At 34.8% G+C, this 16,591-nt stretch overlaps 2 protein-coding genes across 2 annotated transcripts in view; both read left to right on the forward strand.

The window, feature by feature from the left end:
* LOC123547265 (sulfotransferase 1B1-like) overlaps positions 1–16,591 on the forward strand; it is a 134,965-nt gene that overhangs the window by 36,285 nt on the left and 82,089 nt on the right. The window contains exons 5-6 of the mRNA XM_053550597.1: positions 229–332; positions 871–1,051. Of these exons, the coding sequence (XP_053406572.1) occupies positions 229–332; positions 871–1,051 (285 nt within the window). The remainder of the gene's footprint in view (positions 1–228; positions 333–870; positions 1,052–16,591) is intronic.
* On the forward strand, positions 9,284–15,069 carry LOC128559545 (sulfotransferase 1B1-like). The gene is made up of 6 exons (XM_053551544.1): positions 9,284–9,396; positions 9,756–9,936; positions 10,179–10,502; positions 11,314–11,417; positions 11,819–11,999; positions 13,506–15,069. Exons 2-6 carry the CDS (start codon positions 9,765–9,767, stop codon positions 13,616–13,618), a joined length of 894 nt encoding a protein of 297 aa, XP_053407519.1. The 5' UTR covers positions 9,284–9,396; positions 9,756–9,764; the 3' UTR covers positions 13,619–15,069.

Genomic DNA, 16,591 nt, shown 5'->3' on the forward strand with positions numbered 1-16,591 from the left:
TACAAAATGTCACTCGCGTTTTTAAATACAGCATGTTAAGATAGTTCTGCTGAAGAAGTTTATTTGTAATACAAGAAGTTTATTTGTACATGCTCTAGAAAACTGAACTCATTCAGAATTATTTACCGAGTAATATGTTGAAAGAGATTCATCTAAATAAGAGAAATTCATACATTTATAGTTCAGACTAAGTCCTGATTCATACTTTGGTCTCTTCTTTAATTTTAGTTGATTATGGATCATGGTTCGACTATGTCTTGGATTGGGAGAAAGCCATTAATGAAAATCCTGAATATCCTATACATCTTATGTTTTTTGAAGATATGAAAGAGGTAAATGTGCAAAATACCAGTACTCTTATGGTGTCATCCCCTTCAACCCCCTACCCCTTCCTCCCCTTTTTTCTATATTTTGCATAAAATTAAAATGTACTTGTTGGATTTCTGAAGCAACCGGTCTATAGTACTTTTCCGTTACAGCTTCTTTCTGTTGTGGGCTTATTTTGCAAATGCGTGGCTCTGAAGCTGTGTTTGTGGTGCTCTGTGCTTCCGATAAATCTACCCTTACCTATTATCTTTTTCAATCAGAAGTTCCAATTTAGTACTATATTTGATTCAAGCAAATGCACTGTAGATACTAAATCAATATTTACACGGTAAACCAGTTTCTGAATTTTACCAGAAGGCTTTCTATTTTATCTTAAGTATAATCTGACAAAGCTGTAATGGCGGTGTCGTATCTGCTAAATCCGCCACTGAACAATGTCAAAGTTTATATTTTCATACAATGTACAGAAAAAAGGGAAAGACACAGAGAGATTAACGATGCACTTCTTAAAATTCGAATGACATATCCCCTGTGTATTTTCAGGACAGCTTCAGGCAGGTAAAGAAATTGGCAAAGTTTCTAGAGTTGCAACGTACTGATGACCTATGTCATGCTATCGCTGAAAAATGTAAGTTTGAGAATATGAAAACAGACAAGGTTGGTCTAGATAATGAATTCTGGCTTGGTATCTGGAGAGATAAGAAGAATGGGTTCTACAGAAAAGGTACATAGTAAATAGATTTTTTTTACATTTAAATTCAACATTTAATGTAGGGACAATAGCCACTGTTCGTTAACACTATACATGTGCTACGTGATAGTGTCTATTCCAGTCCTGCAATGATATACGTCTGAAGAGTTTTACTTTGCGATGAGTTTAATATCAGAAGCTTTTCAATTTTGATGTTTGCAACATTCATTTTTGACCACTTGTTGTTTAATCCTGGCACGAGGAACATGCTCTACCACATTCCCATTACTCGCCATAAATTAATGTTTTGAAGCCAGTCGATGTCGTTAAACTATAAAGCGACAAGACTAAACATGTCGGATGCTTTGCTGTAAATTCTAAGCATTACAAGGAACGATATACATTATCTTGAAGCAGTAGTGGAAGCTGACTGATATGTGAGATATCTCTACCTAGTCTTTGAACAGGTGAGCTAAACAGCAGTATCTTTGGTCCAGCTCTTTTATCTTAAAAAGAGGCCAGATTAAGGATCTTGTATATATAATATTAAGATCATAGTGTTGTTCTATATTGGTTGTGACTGTTAGGTCAACTTGCAATGCAGCTTTTCAAAATTTAGGAGTAACATTTCTAACATAAATAAATTGACTGAGTAAAATTTCTAAAAATGTTTGTTAGTTTAAACAATTTATGCAGCCACTTTTATGTAAAATGGAAAAAGTGGAAACTCCACAGGTCGCTCATCACGACAAAAATGAAAATGTTGCAGGCTTAGTTTGATTGAAAGACTAGTTAGAAGTTTGGTTTAGTGTAATTTTCTTTCTCTCTATTTCTCTCTGGAAGTATGATGTTGGCCCATGTTACCGATACATAAATAAACAAAATGTGTGTGCAGATGGAAAAATTTATCTACTTTTCCGCTTCGTCCGCGTTGTCCTTTATCTACTTTCTCACGACAACGCAGCCACATTTTCTAGCTTGTTGGTAACGGCTTGTCGTTTGCTTTTAGGTACAGTTGGAGACTGGAAGAATACATTTTCAGTGGCTCAGAATGAACTATTCGACAGACTCTATGAAACGAAAATGGCAAACAGCAAACTGAAATTCAGATTTGAACTGTAGAGAAATAATATGACGCTTTGAAAATTTATGTGTTGAATCATGTAGTTAATCCCATTGTTCAAGCTTAATATTTATTTTTCTCAAATACTTTATATTTGTTAGTTCTTTCAGCCACTTAAACTACAAAAAGGAAATAAGAAATCCCCACCAGTATTCAGCATACCATATACATCAAAGTCAACGGCGCAAATATATAGAGGATATTTGTTTGTTTTTCGTGAATATGGAATATATCTCACTGATAAGTGAGAAAATGTGAAAATTTTCTCACTTCGAGGTGAGATATATTCCATATTCACGAAAAACAAACAAATTTTCTTTTTATTTTATGCTCAGTTACGTTGAGAAATGCATTTTGCAACTGTTTTAATCTCAGCGCGGGAAACAGAGGCGCGTAAACAGACATGACGTCAGACGTGCTGTGACGTTATAAAGACGCATGCAACATAAAGTTCAGTTTTGTTTTATATTTTGCTGCATAACGGTATGAAATTCTCTTTAAGTAAAATAATTTGAATCGAGAAATATATTATAAAGAACAAAGTGCGACTATATAATTTCCATCCTGTTTTAAGCAAATAATTTAAAATTCATACACAATGTATGAAGGGGCGGAGCTCATATCTCTCACAGTGTGAAAATATAGATTTCATATTTTCACAGTGTGAGCGATGAGATATGAAAATATTTAACTGATAAAATACAATATTTCATTAGTTAGCATAAAATAAATAGTGTTACTTAAATGCCGACAATTGGTGTAACAGACGGTGCGCTTAATGTACCCATCAAAACGGTATATTTGAATTTGTTGCTACATGTATAACACGATTCTTTTTATGCAAGACATCATGGAAAGACGCAGCATTTTATGCAAAGTTATGGTATGTTTGGGGCAATGCTTTATTAATAGTTAAATTATATTGTGACACTTAAATATTTATTTCCGTACATGTTTCTTATAACGGTATATCTAAGCAGTCAATAATGATTTTCCCCAGCTATCATGACAATTTGAATCAAAGTGACCACTTTACAGTGTCTGTAAAAAGTCAGCAATATTCAAAATACAACTTCTTAAATGATATCAGGCAAATCATAGTGCGAAAGGGAACTGATTTCCTTACTTGATGTGGCATTGCACGAACACAAAACCTTCAGCTGAATATATATAATCAGCATCTACGGGAATATTTATATTTCCAATTAAAAAGGTGACAATAGAGCATCTATGTATTTTTAGACAACTGATCCAATATATTACTACTAAACCCAGTGAAATATTGCAAATTCAGACACAAAAACTAGCGAATCACGAATTAGACTATTTGCATTACTTTACATAAAAATATAAAATTGAATTCCATCAAAGGTTTGCCTTATACCGTACTAAGGGGAGGTTAACCTTTCGTTATCTCTTCCCTTTGGAAACTCATCGGGAATCTGGAGCTCTGCACAAAACGTTTAGACTTCAACACCCGTTCTCTCTCTCTTAGGTGTTTGCCTATTAATAAATTAGATTTGTAATGCATTAAATAAATGTTATAAACTAAAATAAACAGTTATTTTTTATAACATCCTTCGGTTTATCGAAACCAGGAGTACGTCGATATTTTATCGTGCCATAACATTTAGATCCTTCGACTAGACAAGATTCATATGTACGTCCCCTGCTCGCTACAAAATAAGTTCTTCTTTTAGCAATTAAACATAAAGCAAACTTACAAAATGTATACTTATATTGTGTACAAATTGTTCTTTATTTGTATATAATGTAATACAAAGCGAGTCAGCATCATTTATCTAGTAACAAGTATAAAGATATACTTAATCCACCTATTCTATGTTCATCATAACCTATACATTTCGTTCTCTTTGTTACCTTCTATTAATCAATCATCAATGTATTAAAGGCTCTAACACCATTAGTTTGATTCATGAACGTTCAAGGGGGCTGTTATGCCCACATTATGCTGAATCCGTAATACTCCCTCCATCGCTCAGTCAACCGCTCTTATTTATCTGTTTTGTGCCATGTGGTATGAGACATTGATTCCCCGCTAATTAGTGAGATTCAAGAACTATTTTTGCATGTTAATGTTACAGTTAAAATTTGGAATTAAGGACAAGTATCGTTTATCAACAAAGATATAACATTGTCTTCATTTAACCTGGTACATACTTCAAAAATTAAAGTTATTTCCATGTTTATGTAAAGACATGTGGTGTGTCCATCAAAACATGGCTAGGTTGGCAAACATTTAACCTTGTTCACACATTTTGCGCTGCAAGCAAACGCTCTGCAAAAAGCCCAAGTCGTTCATTCTAACCGTTTTGAACAAAATGTATTATTGTTCTTATTTGTCATAGTATGTTGCAGTTTCACAAGACATAACAAGACACATTTTTGCTAAATTAAGAAACCAAGAGATGCAATATTTATTATATGACTAGAAATCGCTACTGGCTCAGCAAGGAATTATATTATTTTTAACTGCACTTTTAACAATTTAACACTTTTGGAATGATGACGACATTAACGGAAATACGCTGTTTTCTACGAAAGACCCGTGGTGACATTTCAACTTCATTATTTCACGATTTCTGCTTCCTGATTTCACGATTTCCACTTCATGAATTCACGAATTCACGATTTCTGTTTTCTGATTTCACGATTTCCACTTCATGAATTCACGATTTCACGATTTCCACTTCATGAATTCACGAATTCACGATTTCATGAATTCACGATTTCACGAAAAAAAACTTCACGATTTCTTGATTTCACGTTTTCATGATTTCTCGATTTCTTGATTTCACGATTTCCACTTCATGAATTCACGATTTCACGATTTCTGCTTCCTGAATTCCCGATTTCCACTTCATGAATTCACGATTTCCACTTTATGAATTCACGATTTCACGATTTCACGAATTCACGAAAAAACTTCACGATTTCCACTTCATGAATTCACGATTTCACGAAAAAACTTCACGATTTCTTGATTTCACGATTTCCACTTCATGATTTCACGATTTCTGCTTCCTGAATTCACGATTTCACGATTTCCACTTCACGAATTCACGATTTCACAATTTCCATTTCATGAATTCACGATTTCCACTTCACAAATTCACGATTTCACGATTTAACCATTATACTTCACGAATTCACGATTTCTTGATTTCACGAATTCACGATTTCTCCATTAAATTTCACGATTTCACGAAATCACGATTTCTACTTCAAGAATTCACGATTTCTCGATTTCACGATTTCATAATTATTGTACAATTTCAACTTTTCGCGATTTTATTAGTCACATGACTGATGTATGACGTAGAAAACCGCGGGTGATATTCGCTACATGTAAGATGGCGTGTTATATAATTGTACAACCAGGTTTAGGTAGTGAAAGTGAAAACAGGCCGAAAATGCCTCAACTGATGAGGAAGACTTACAAACAATACTTTTAGAATGCATTATTGCTTAAAATGTGAAATTGTTCCAGTCCCTTTTTTCGGTTTTAGTAAGCTCCTCATCTTTGTGCTATTAAATGAAAAGCGATGCATCTTATTCACATGTAAGCTATTGCCACCTGCTGTGTAAATGGTTTGCAAACTGAGTTGATCAAGAGTAGGGCCGTTTAAAATGTAAAAAAGCGGCTTAGACGTTAAAGGCGTGGAAAGGATATACATATAAAATATAAATTCAATCCATGAAAGCATTCTCTTTTAAATGAACAGAAACCAATGTGTCTATAGACGGAAAGACGGATTCCAAAATAACGGACTGACGGACGGACAACTGCAAGGCTTAATGCTCCGTCGCCATACATGGCGTGGGCATAATAAACCTATTATATATTTTGGAATTGTCTAAAACAGTAAAGGTACTTGGGCATCTTATTTTGTTCATACATGTTTTAGTGTTGAAAGTACCCAATACTGTGTTGGTACAGGCACCAATATCCCTCCCCAACCTCCACACAGACGTATGCAGGATTATAAACTCATCCTCTTTAACCCAGACCATTTATTATGTTTACACTTCATTGAATGGAGAGTAACGGAATGGATAGGCCAGATAGAACAAGTGAAATCAAGAAATCATGAAATCGCGAAGTTTAATTGTGAAATCGTGAATTCAAGAAGTGGAAATCGTGAAATCAAGAAATCGTGAAATCAAGAAATCGTGAAATCATGAAATCGTGAAATCAAGAAATCGTGAAGTTTTTTTTTTCGTGAAATCGTGAATTCATTAAATCGTGAAGTGGAAATCGTGAATTCAGGAAGCAGAAATCGTGAAATCGTGAATTCATGAAGTGGAAATCGTGAAATTAAGAAATCGTGAAGTTTTTTCGTGAAATCGTGAATTCATGAAGTGGAAATCGTGAAATCGTGAATTAATGAAGTGGAAATCGTGAAATCAGGAAGCAGAAATCGTGAATTCGTGAATTCATGGAGTGGAAATCGTAAAATCAAGAAGCAGAAATCGTGAAATAATGAAGTTGAAATGTCACCACGGGTCTTTCGTAGTTTTCCGATAATGGAAAGTTTTGTTTTGCTCCAAAAAGGTTTAATACTTATGGTAACAGAATTTTCTTTTTGATAAAAATGAAGACCCTGTCTTTACATGTATAATATGATCTCTTTAATATAAGTTTATTTTATGTTCGCCTTATTTGGATTCTGTAAGAGTTAGCTTCTAGACTTTGAACTACTGATAATCATTTGGTGATTAAGTAGGCCACGAACAATAAACCTTTGATGTACTTTGTCAGAATTTTGACATTTTTGTACATATAGAATTGGTATTTCTTTGTTAATAGTTTTAAAACCCATTGTTTTTCAATACCACAACAACATTAGTTTTGAAATTTTGTACATTAAGTCTTCTCTATGAGGCGAGTAATCAGGTCAAGAATTTTCCTTGTAAAGCATTTTCTTAGATTTATAGCCCTTTTTATATTTTCTTTGTTAACATGTTTTCTTTTGTTAGACAAGAACCATACCTATCTTACAATCTAATATCCAGTATCTAGCCCTTATAATGTACGCGTTAACAACCGCGTTGTCTTTGTCTTTGGAAGCAATAATTTATTCACTGGATCAGTTGGATGATTAATAAGAGAGTCATTAATTATCATTGTCATTACGTCAAAAGGTTATACTTGCTTGTTACAGTAAGTCAAAATAACAGAAAAACTAACCAACAACTATTAACAATAACAAAGTTTATTTATAAAAGTAACAATTCAAATATCTTTAAAAATGGCAGATAGCCGTAATCCAGTCTTATGTGTAAAAATAGTCCAAATCTTGTCCTGGTCAAATTTAAATCCAAGGAGTAATATTTCACAACAGTTCAAAACAGAATTTGGTATATTCAAAGAATATACATCTTCTCTTCAAAGATAACTTCTTTAAATCCACAAGTTTAATGTAAATCAAGACTGGTAATACTTTGTTATTAAGAAATACAGGAAAGTTTTAATAACATTTTTAACTGAAGGTTCTGCTCTGTCCTAAAACAGCTCCCTATTTAATGTACCATGGAATGTACCAGAACTTTCATGTAACACTTAGAAAAAAGAACATTCTGGAAAAACCAAGAACAATACAGACTTAATTATAAATAATTGTTACACCCTGTTTATCAGTATTGTGGTTGAACATTCTGGAACAAGGTAGAACATAAAAACTTATTTACATGATGTCTTAAAACTAGGTCAATAAATAATGACTAATTAATAAAGTAACACCTAAAGGGGGAATGACATAAACATAACATTGTTACGAAACTCACTACGCCAGTTTTGTGCCGTAAAAGTTTGATTTTAAGTACAAAGATAATATTTAACGTATTTCCTTTCATAACAACCTGGTCAAAGTGTCCCAAAAGAATTTCAGGAATTTGACAGTAAAGTGAATTAGAGAAAGTGCACGATCATTCATGATTTGTACGCACGTTGTTTTGCAAATGTTTACCAGCACACAACTAAAACGTAAAGATATTCTTACAGAAACGCTTATAACTGTAAACAAAAACATTGTTCAAGTCTGATTTCTGTCCGTTCTTTTTTTTAACTCCTGACACCAACGAATGAACACAGTGTTGTGTTTTAGTTAATATTAAAAGCTCTCATCAAAATGATCCAGCAAAGTGAATGACAGGTCAGGTAATTATACCGTTATTACGATCACTTCATTTGTTTCTTCTCCCAATGAAACAACTCACAGATCAATTGTTAAGTTAAAGTTTCTGGTAGATTTAACACTCGTACACCAATGTGCATCGACCAATGATGTTGCTGAAGCTTAACATTTGGCCAGAGGATGTTTTTTCGGTCATCCAATTGTTTGTAATAACTATTAAGTACAGTTTAAATTATACTGTAATAAAGTATGTGACTTGGTATAAACTAACCTTTCACTTACATGTATGTTTATCATGTTAAATCGTAAGCGTTACATATTTGTCTTGGTCCACTATCAAATCATAAAATACTTGAGTTGCACTGAATGCTAATAACACTTTCAAGTTATTTACGCGAATACAAAAGTCTCATATTATTTCACCCATGGTATTATTCATGTGCTGAACAAAGTGTCCCTGGAGAATTTCAAAGGTAAGGTTGAACATAGAATCTACAAGAACATCCTTTCAAAGCATAGGGCGCAATCATATAATAACAGACTCAGTCTGATTTAGTCTGTATAAGTCAATCAAACCGAGTCTGCTATTATTCTTCTTGGTTGCATTCTTTGCTTCCAAAGGATCCTTTTACAGATTGTAATGAAATATGTAAAAGTCCTCATGTCCCCACTCCTGTCCCATAGTGGGCTTTAGCGTTAATCGGACTCATATTTACATTGATTGGACTCAATGACCCCGAAAATATAGCACCACAAAGGCTAAGTACGGGAAGACATTTTACGGCCTCTGTTGTGATAAGTAATAAAAATTATCAGAAGCAATGTTTGTATATAATATATATTTTATGTACATATATATAATTATATTGAAGTAATAAACTTTAAAAATGTTTTAAGCTGTAAAAATAATCTTTCATTCGTGAAATGATTCACTGATATCTCACTTCAGTGATTCTTTTTACTTTTTGTTAAACTAGTCGTGTTTATCAGATGACCCAACTGATAACAAGTATAGTTTAAACTTAAAGTTTTATTATTTGACAAAAACGGTTCTTGTGAATTATGTCCTCTAGAATTTTAGAAGGCTTAAACATCTGGTAAGACTGCTGAAATTTGTTCATCTTATTATATGAATTTTAAACTTCTTATATACTTCCATTTCGGACTGAACTATTCTGCTAAAGAATACATTTTGATAAATATTGAACGAACTGTTAAATGAGAAGGTCAAGCAAAAGTACTTATAAGTGACTTTATAGTATCTGGACATTCTAGAAAACAGCATTGACCGGGGTCGTGCATTGAATTTGTGTTTATATTGAATTTAATTTGTACTGAAGTAGATTAATAGATTTAACAAATAGGTCAGTTTCGATAACATTATCCCGACATCTGTTTATTTGATGTAATACATCATGCTTCGTATATTGTGTTCTCTTTCTTCTTATTTTTATAGATCTATAAAATGCCATTGGTGACTTTTAAAGATGCTGGCGGAGACACTATTCGCTTCATGGAGGTAGATGGAACGCGTTATCCTTACATTTCACAGATCGACCAGGAAACGGCAATAAGGGCTGCTGCTGGCACTAAAGCCCGAGACGATGATGTTCTGTTAATAACCTATCTGAAGTCAGGTATATGTATATAAATATAATGGTAATTTAGATTTAAGTTATAAATGTAATAAGGGTGTTGTATCCGGATATTCAACTATTTGATTTTGAAGTTTTATTGGTGAAGTTGCAAGATACCATGGAGAAAAACTTAAATTACTACATAATAAAAAATGGTTACATTTGATAAGTGTGTTGATACTTGCAAATAAAATGATAAAACTTGTTTCCAGCTTCTACCAAAAATCTTTAATATATTTCAGGAACACATTGGATGTGGGAGGTATTATCAATGTTGAAAAATGGTAAAGCAGAGACTATTCCAAAAGTGAAGCAGACATCTATGATTGAAGCAATTTCCGAAGAAAACTGTGCGTCAATTCCTTCTCCAAGGGTTCTCAATGCACACTTCCGGTTTGATCAAATACCAAAAGATATGAAAGAAAAGAGGACAAAGGTAGTGTTGTGTCATCGAAACCCAAAGGATGTAGCAGTTTCGCTGTATCACCATCATTTTAAGATTAATGCTGTCTATGACTACAACGGAACTTGGGATAACTGGTTTCGCCTTTTCTGCAAGGGAAATGGTATATTTCGTAGCATTTATAATCGCTTATCATTTTCATGGATGCTCACTTATATACAAGTAATCACATGTGAATCAGGCTAAAGGGAAGCCGAAACATAGTTTTTCTCCGAGTAAGCTTTCACGACGTTTGTTATCCTAGCTCTACGGTGATATCAGTACCTTAATTCATTTTCTAAACTTACTTTACCTTACACAAAAAATATATTAGTCTTTGTTTGTTTTGTTGGGTTTAACGTCGCACCGACACAATTTTGGGTCATATGGCGACTTTCCAGCTTTAATGGTGGAGGAAGACCCCAGGTGCCCCTCCGTGCATAATTTCATCACGAGCGGGCACCTGGGTAGAACCACCGACCTTCCGTAAGCCAGCTGGATGGCTTCCTCACGTGAAGAATTCTACGCCCCAAATGAGGTTTCGAACCCACATCGATGAGGGGCAAATGGTTTGAAGTCAACGACTCTAACCACTCGGCCACGGAGGCCCCCATTAGTCTTTGTACATTGTGTTTAATTTAGGAAATTTCTAAATATGGAAAATGTCCCTAGCGCTATTGAATGTAAAGTAGGTAAAGTTGATCCTGCTGAAGAAGTTTATTTGTAATACAATATACATTTAATACGTTCACTGAAATCCTCAACATGACTACACGCTCCGGGAAACTGAACAATATATATCGTGTAAAGTATTGTCTGGGATTCATCTAAACGAGGGAAACTTATAATGGTGAAATTAAAATCACCTCTCTAATCACAAATTAATACTTCATACTTTGTCTTGATTAATACTTTGGTTTCTTCTTTAATTTTAGTTGATTATGGATCATGGTTCGACTATGTTTTGGATTGGGAGAAAGCAATTCATGAAAATCCCGAATACCCCATACATCTTATGTTTTTTGAAGATATGAAAGAGGTAAATGTGCAAAATGCTAGTACTATTTCGGTGTCCTCAATCAGAATTTCCAATTTAATACTGTTTGATTCCAGCCAATGTATTGTAGATACTAAATATTAAACCAGTTTCTGAATTTTACCACAAGGCTTTGTCTGCAATTGTCACTGTTTGCCTTGTTTTCGGTGCTTCCGAGGGATCTACTTTCCAGATTTTATTTCTGAATTGTACCACAAGGCTTTATATTTTATCATAAGTGTGATCTAACAAAGCTGTAGTGGCGGCGTCGCATCTGCTAAATAAGCCACTGAACAATGTCAAAGTTTATATTTTCGGACAGTACACTTATGGAAAGAAAAACACAGAATGATTAACAATGCACTTCTTAAAATTCGGACGACATATCCTCTATATATTTTCAGAACAGCTTCAGGGAAGTAAAGAAATTGGCAAAGTTTCTAGAATTGCACTGCACTGATGAACTATGTCATGCTATCGCTGAAAAATGTAAGTTTGAGAATATGAAAAAGGACAAGGTTGGTCTAGATAATGAATACTGGCTTGGTATCTGGAGAGATAAGAAGAATGGATACTACAGAAAAGGTACATTGTATATAGTTTTTTTTTTTTTGCATTTAATCCGTCATTTGATGTCGTGACAAAAGGCAGCAGCACTGTTTGTTAAAACTGTGTATGTGCTACCTGAGAGTGTCTATACCAGTCCAGAAACTATAAACGTCTCAAGAGCTTGCGATGATTTTAATATCAGAAGCCTTTCATTTTTGATACTTACAACACAAAGTTTTGACCGTTCGTTGTTTATCATGGCACGAGGAAAATGCTCTACCACCTTCTCATTACTCGGCATGAATTACATATTTGAAGCAAGTCGATGTCAAGAAAGATATCTCACAATTTAAAGCGACAAGAACAAACGTGCCAAACGCTTTGCTCAAAATTCTAGGTATTGCATGTAAAGATATACATAATCTTGAAGCAGAAGTGGAAGCCGACTAATGTGTGAATTAACTCTACCTAGTCTTCGAATAAGCTATTTAAACAGAAGTATCTTTGGTCCAGCTCTTTTATCTTAAAGGGGCCAGATCAAGGATCTTGTCTTGGTAATATTGGTCTACATCGGTTGTGATTGTTAGGTAAACTTGCAATGCAATTAATAAAAAAAAAGTAGCAATAAGATTTATATAGATAAAATTAACTGTCTGCGTAAAATTTTCAAAAAAAAGTTTGTTAGTTTATGGAAAGACTAGTTAGAAGTTTGGTTTAGTGTAATTTCATTTCTCTCTAGAAGTCTTTTAGTTATGATGTTGGCCCATGTTACCGATACATAAATACACAAACCCTGTGTACTGAAGGAAAACTGATCATTCTGCTTCATCCGCGTTGTTCATTATCTACTTTCTCATGACAACGTGATCCATGTTACCGATACATAAATGAACAAACCCTGTGTACTGAAGGAAAACTGGTCTTTCCGCTTCATCCGCGTTGTCCGTTATCTACTTTCTCATGAAAACGTGGCCCATGTTACCGATACATAAATGAACAAACCCTGTGTACTGAAGGAAAACTGGTCTTTCCGCTTCATCCGCGTTGTCCGTTATCTACTTTCTCATGAAAACGTGGCCCATGTTACCGATACATAAATGAACAAACCCTGTGTACTGAAGGAAAACTGGTCTTTCCGCTTCATCCGCGTTGTCCGTTATCTACTTTCTCATGAAAACGTGGCCCATGTTACCGATACATAAATGAACAAACCCTGTGTACTGAAGGAAAACTGGTCTTTCCGCTTCATCCGCGTTGTCCGTTATCTACTTTCTCATGAAAACGTGGCCCATGTTACCGATACATAAATGAACAAACCCTGTGTACTGAAGGAAAACTGGTCTTTCCGCTTCCTCCGCGTTGTCCGTTATCTACTTTCTCATGAAAACGTGGCCCATGTTACCAATACATAAATGAACAAACCCTGTGTACTGAAGGAAAACTGATCTTTCCGCTTCATCCGCGTTGTCCGTTATCTACTTTCTCACGACAACGCAGCCATATTTTCTAGTTTGTTGGTAACGGTTTGTCGTTTGCTTTTAGGTACAGTTGGAGACTGGAAGAATGCATTTTCCGTGGCTCAGAATGAACTATTCGACAGACTCTATGAAACGAAAATGGCAAACAGCAAACTGAAATTCAGATTTGAACTGTAGAAAAATGATGTTACCCTTTGGAAATAACTGTCGAATCATGTAGTTAATCATGTATTAATCCCATTGTTCAAGCTTAATATTTATTTTTCACAAATAATTTAGATTCGTTAGTTCTAGATCTTCCAGCCACTTAAACTACAAAAAGTAAATAAGAAATCCCCACCATATACATCAACGTTAACGGTGCAGATAGTGTTACTTAAATGGCGGAAAGTGGTAAAACAGACGGTGTGCTTTATATACCGATCAACAAGATATATTTAAGTGTGTTGCTACATGTATAACACGAACACTTTTTATGCAAGACAACAATCAAAGACATAGCATTTTATGCAAAATTATGGTACCTTTAGGGCAATGCTTTATTATTAGATTTTGTTAAAATATATTATGGCACTTAAATATTTATTTTAGCACATGTTTCTTATAACGGTATATCCAAGCATTCAATAGTGCTTTTTCCCCAGCAGTCATGATAGTTTGAATCAATGCTCATCATTTTACAGTGTCTGTATAAAGCCAGCAATAATCGAAATACAACTTCTTAAATCATATCAGGCAAATCATAGTGCGAAAGGGAACTGATTTCCTTACTTGATGTGGCATTGCACGAACGCAAAAACTTCCGCTAAATATGTATATTTATATAATCAGCATCTACGGAAAATACTTGATATTTCCAAATTGAAAAAAAAAGTGACAATAGTGCATTTATGTTTTAAAAGACAACTGATCTGATATATTACCGCAAAACCAGGTAAAATGTTGCACATTCTGAACTTAAATCTAGTGATTCACGGATTAGACTAGTTGCATTACTTTACATAAGAAAATGAAATTTAATTCCATCAAAGGTTTGCCATTATATCATTTGTCCCAGAAGATACCGACCTATTTGTTCATATCTTTGGGTGTACATACATTTAAGAAACATGACTTTTGCCTTTTTAAAACAGGGAATGCTAGTGTTAAAGAAAAATATCAGTGTCTTTTATAGTGTTCTAGATACGGTACTAAGCGGAGGTTTATCTTTCGTTATCTCTTCCTCGGGAAACTGGAGCTCTGCACAAAATGTTAAGGCTTCAATACTCTCTCTCTCTCTCTCTCTCTCTCTTAGGTGTTTGCCTATTTGTAAATAAATGCGATATAAAATGTTTCAAATAAATGTTATAAACTGATATAAACTGTCATTTTTAAAAAATATAATCTTCAGATTTATCGAAACCGGGAGTACGTCGCCATTTTATCCTGCCATTACATTTGGATCCTCCGACTGGACAAGATACATATACATGTACGTACCCTGCTTGCTACAAACGAAGTTACATCTCCTTTTAGCAATTAACCATGAAGCAAATTTACAAAATGTATACTAATATTGTGTACAAATTGTTCTTTATTTGTATATACATGTTGTAATGTAATACAGAGTGTGCCAGCATCATTTTTCTAGTAAAAAGTATAAAGCTGTACTTGATCCACCTTTTCTATGTTCGTTATAACCTGTACATTTCGTTCTCCTTGTTATCTCTATTTATCAATCATCAAGATATTAAAGGATCTAACACCACGTGTATAATACATGAACGTTCAAGGGCGATTTTCTTTCAACAGACGTTTGGGATACCCTTCCCAACTCTCCTCCGCCCCTGCCTACTGTTAGCCATTTTACCGCCCCTGCCTACTGTTAGCCAGTTTTTAGCATTATAACACGCACTGAGCGTAGGTGACAATCATAAAACAGGTTTTGTTAAATTTTCAGCGTGTTTTAAAAATGCACTTTTTACCATCTATGCTCTTGCAACTGGAAACGCTTGCGCTGGAACCATCGCTTTTTACCGTGCGTGTCATAAACCGGGTACCAAAATAAATACGCTTACGGCTATATTAAACCGGATCATCACTTCCTATGATTAAAGTCCAATTTTGGTACCCGCATACGATATGCGCAGTTCAAAGCAGTGACTAATTCACAGGGAAGTGTTCCATACAAATAAAATTGATCAATGTCTGATAGTTATTGATTTCTTGTTCATGTTATAATTAAGTATTTTGACAAACGACCTTTGGTTAATTGCTATATTAGTCTTTGTGCTTTGTGTTTACTTTATGAAATTACTAGATATGGAATATAAATATGCCCCTCACGCTATTAAATGTAAAGCAGATAAAGACAGCCCCGCTGGAGAAGTTTATTTGAAATAAATTAAATACGTTCACTGAAATCCTCAACATGACTACACGTTCCGGGAAACTGAACTCTTTCAGAAATATCCCAGGAAACACCTGACGTCGTGCCGACGTTGGTTAGATGTTGGATTTTGGTCGCGACGTCGGGGGTTCGATCCCCGGCAGCTACTCGGGAATTTTCAGAAACGCTTTTCAGTGTTTCCCACCCAACTAGAGGTGAACTGGTCCGGAACCCAGGCAATCCCTGCGTGTATCAGTGCTATACACTGGGCACGTTAAGGCTGTCTATTCGCAACGAGCTAGGCTAAGTTAGTCGGACAAGCCTGTATCTGATTTCTGATCTCTCTGTCATGGGGGCTTTGTCTCACTCTGTCCCTCTGATCAGATCGCTCTGTGTCTGTACTAGTAGAGGATGAATTATGCCCCCTATGTGACTGCATTTGAACTATGTAAAGCGCCTTTGAACGTGAAATTGATCATGAAAAGGGCGCTATATAAATCTGGTATAATAATAATAAAATAATAGTCATATGCCTGTATCATGTAAAATGGTATGTTTCAATACAAGTTCTTCTATCCCTCAACAGTTTATATAGGTTCTGGCTTCTTATTTATTTTCCCCCATCTAGCAGAAAAGATATCATATCCTTCGCACTACCATAAGGTTTCCAAGGGTTTTTTGCTGCACCCCACCGCTGAATTCAGCCTCCCACGAAGGGTAGATACGACGAAGCGACACCCATCCATTCTGGATCTTCAGTACTTATACGGCTGTATGCCATA

Source organism: Mercenaria mercenaria, chromosome 9, assembly GCF_021730395.1.
Source record: "Mercenaria mercenaria strain notata chromosome 9, MADL_Memer_1, whole genome shotgun sequence".
NCBI lineage: Eukaryota > Metazoa > Mollusca > Bivalvia > Venerida > Veneridae > Mercenaria > Mercenaria mercenaria.

What these genes read in the sequence shown, in the direction of transcription:
- LOC128559545 (XM_053551544.1), top strand. Translation starts at nt 9,765, where the DNA reads ATGCCATTGGTGACTTTTAAAGATGCTGGCGGAGACACTATTCGCTTC. An exon ending in TTTTTGAAGATATGAAAGAG is followed by an intron (nt 11,418 to 11,818) that starts GTAAATGTGCAA and finishes ATATATTTTCAG; the next exon opens with AACAGCTTCAGGGAAGTAAA. An exon ending in GAATGGATACTACAGAAAAG is followed by an intron (nt 12,000 to 13,505) that starts GTACATTGTATA and finishes GTTTGCTTTTAG; the next exon opens with GTACAGTTGGAGACTGGAAG.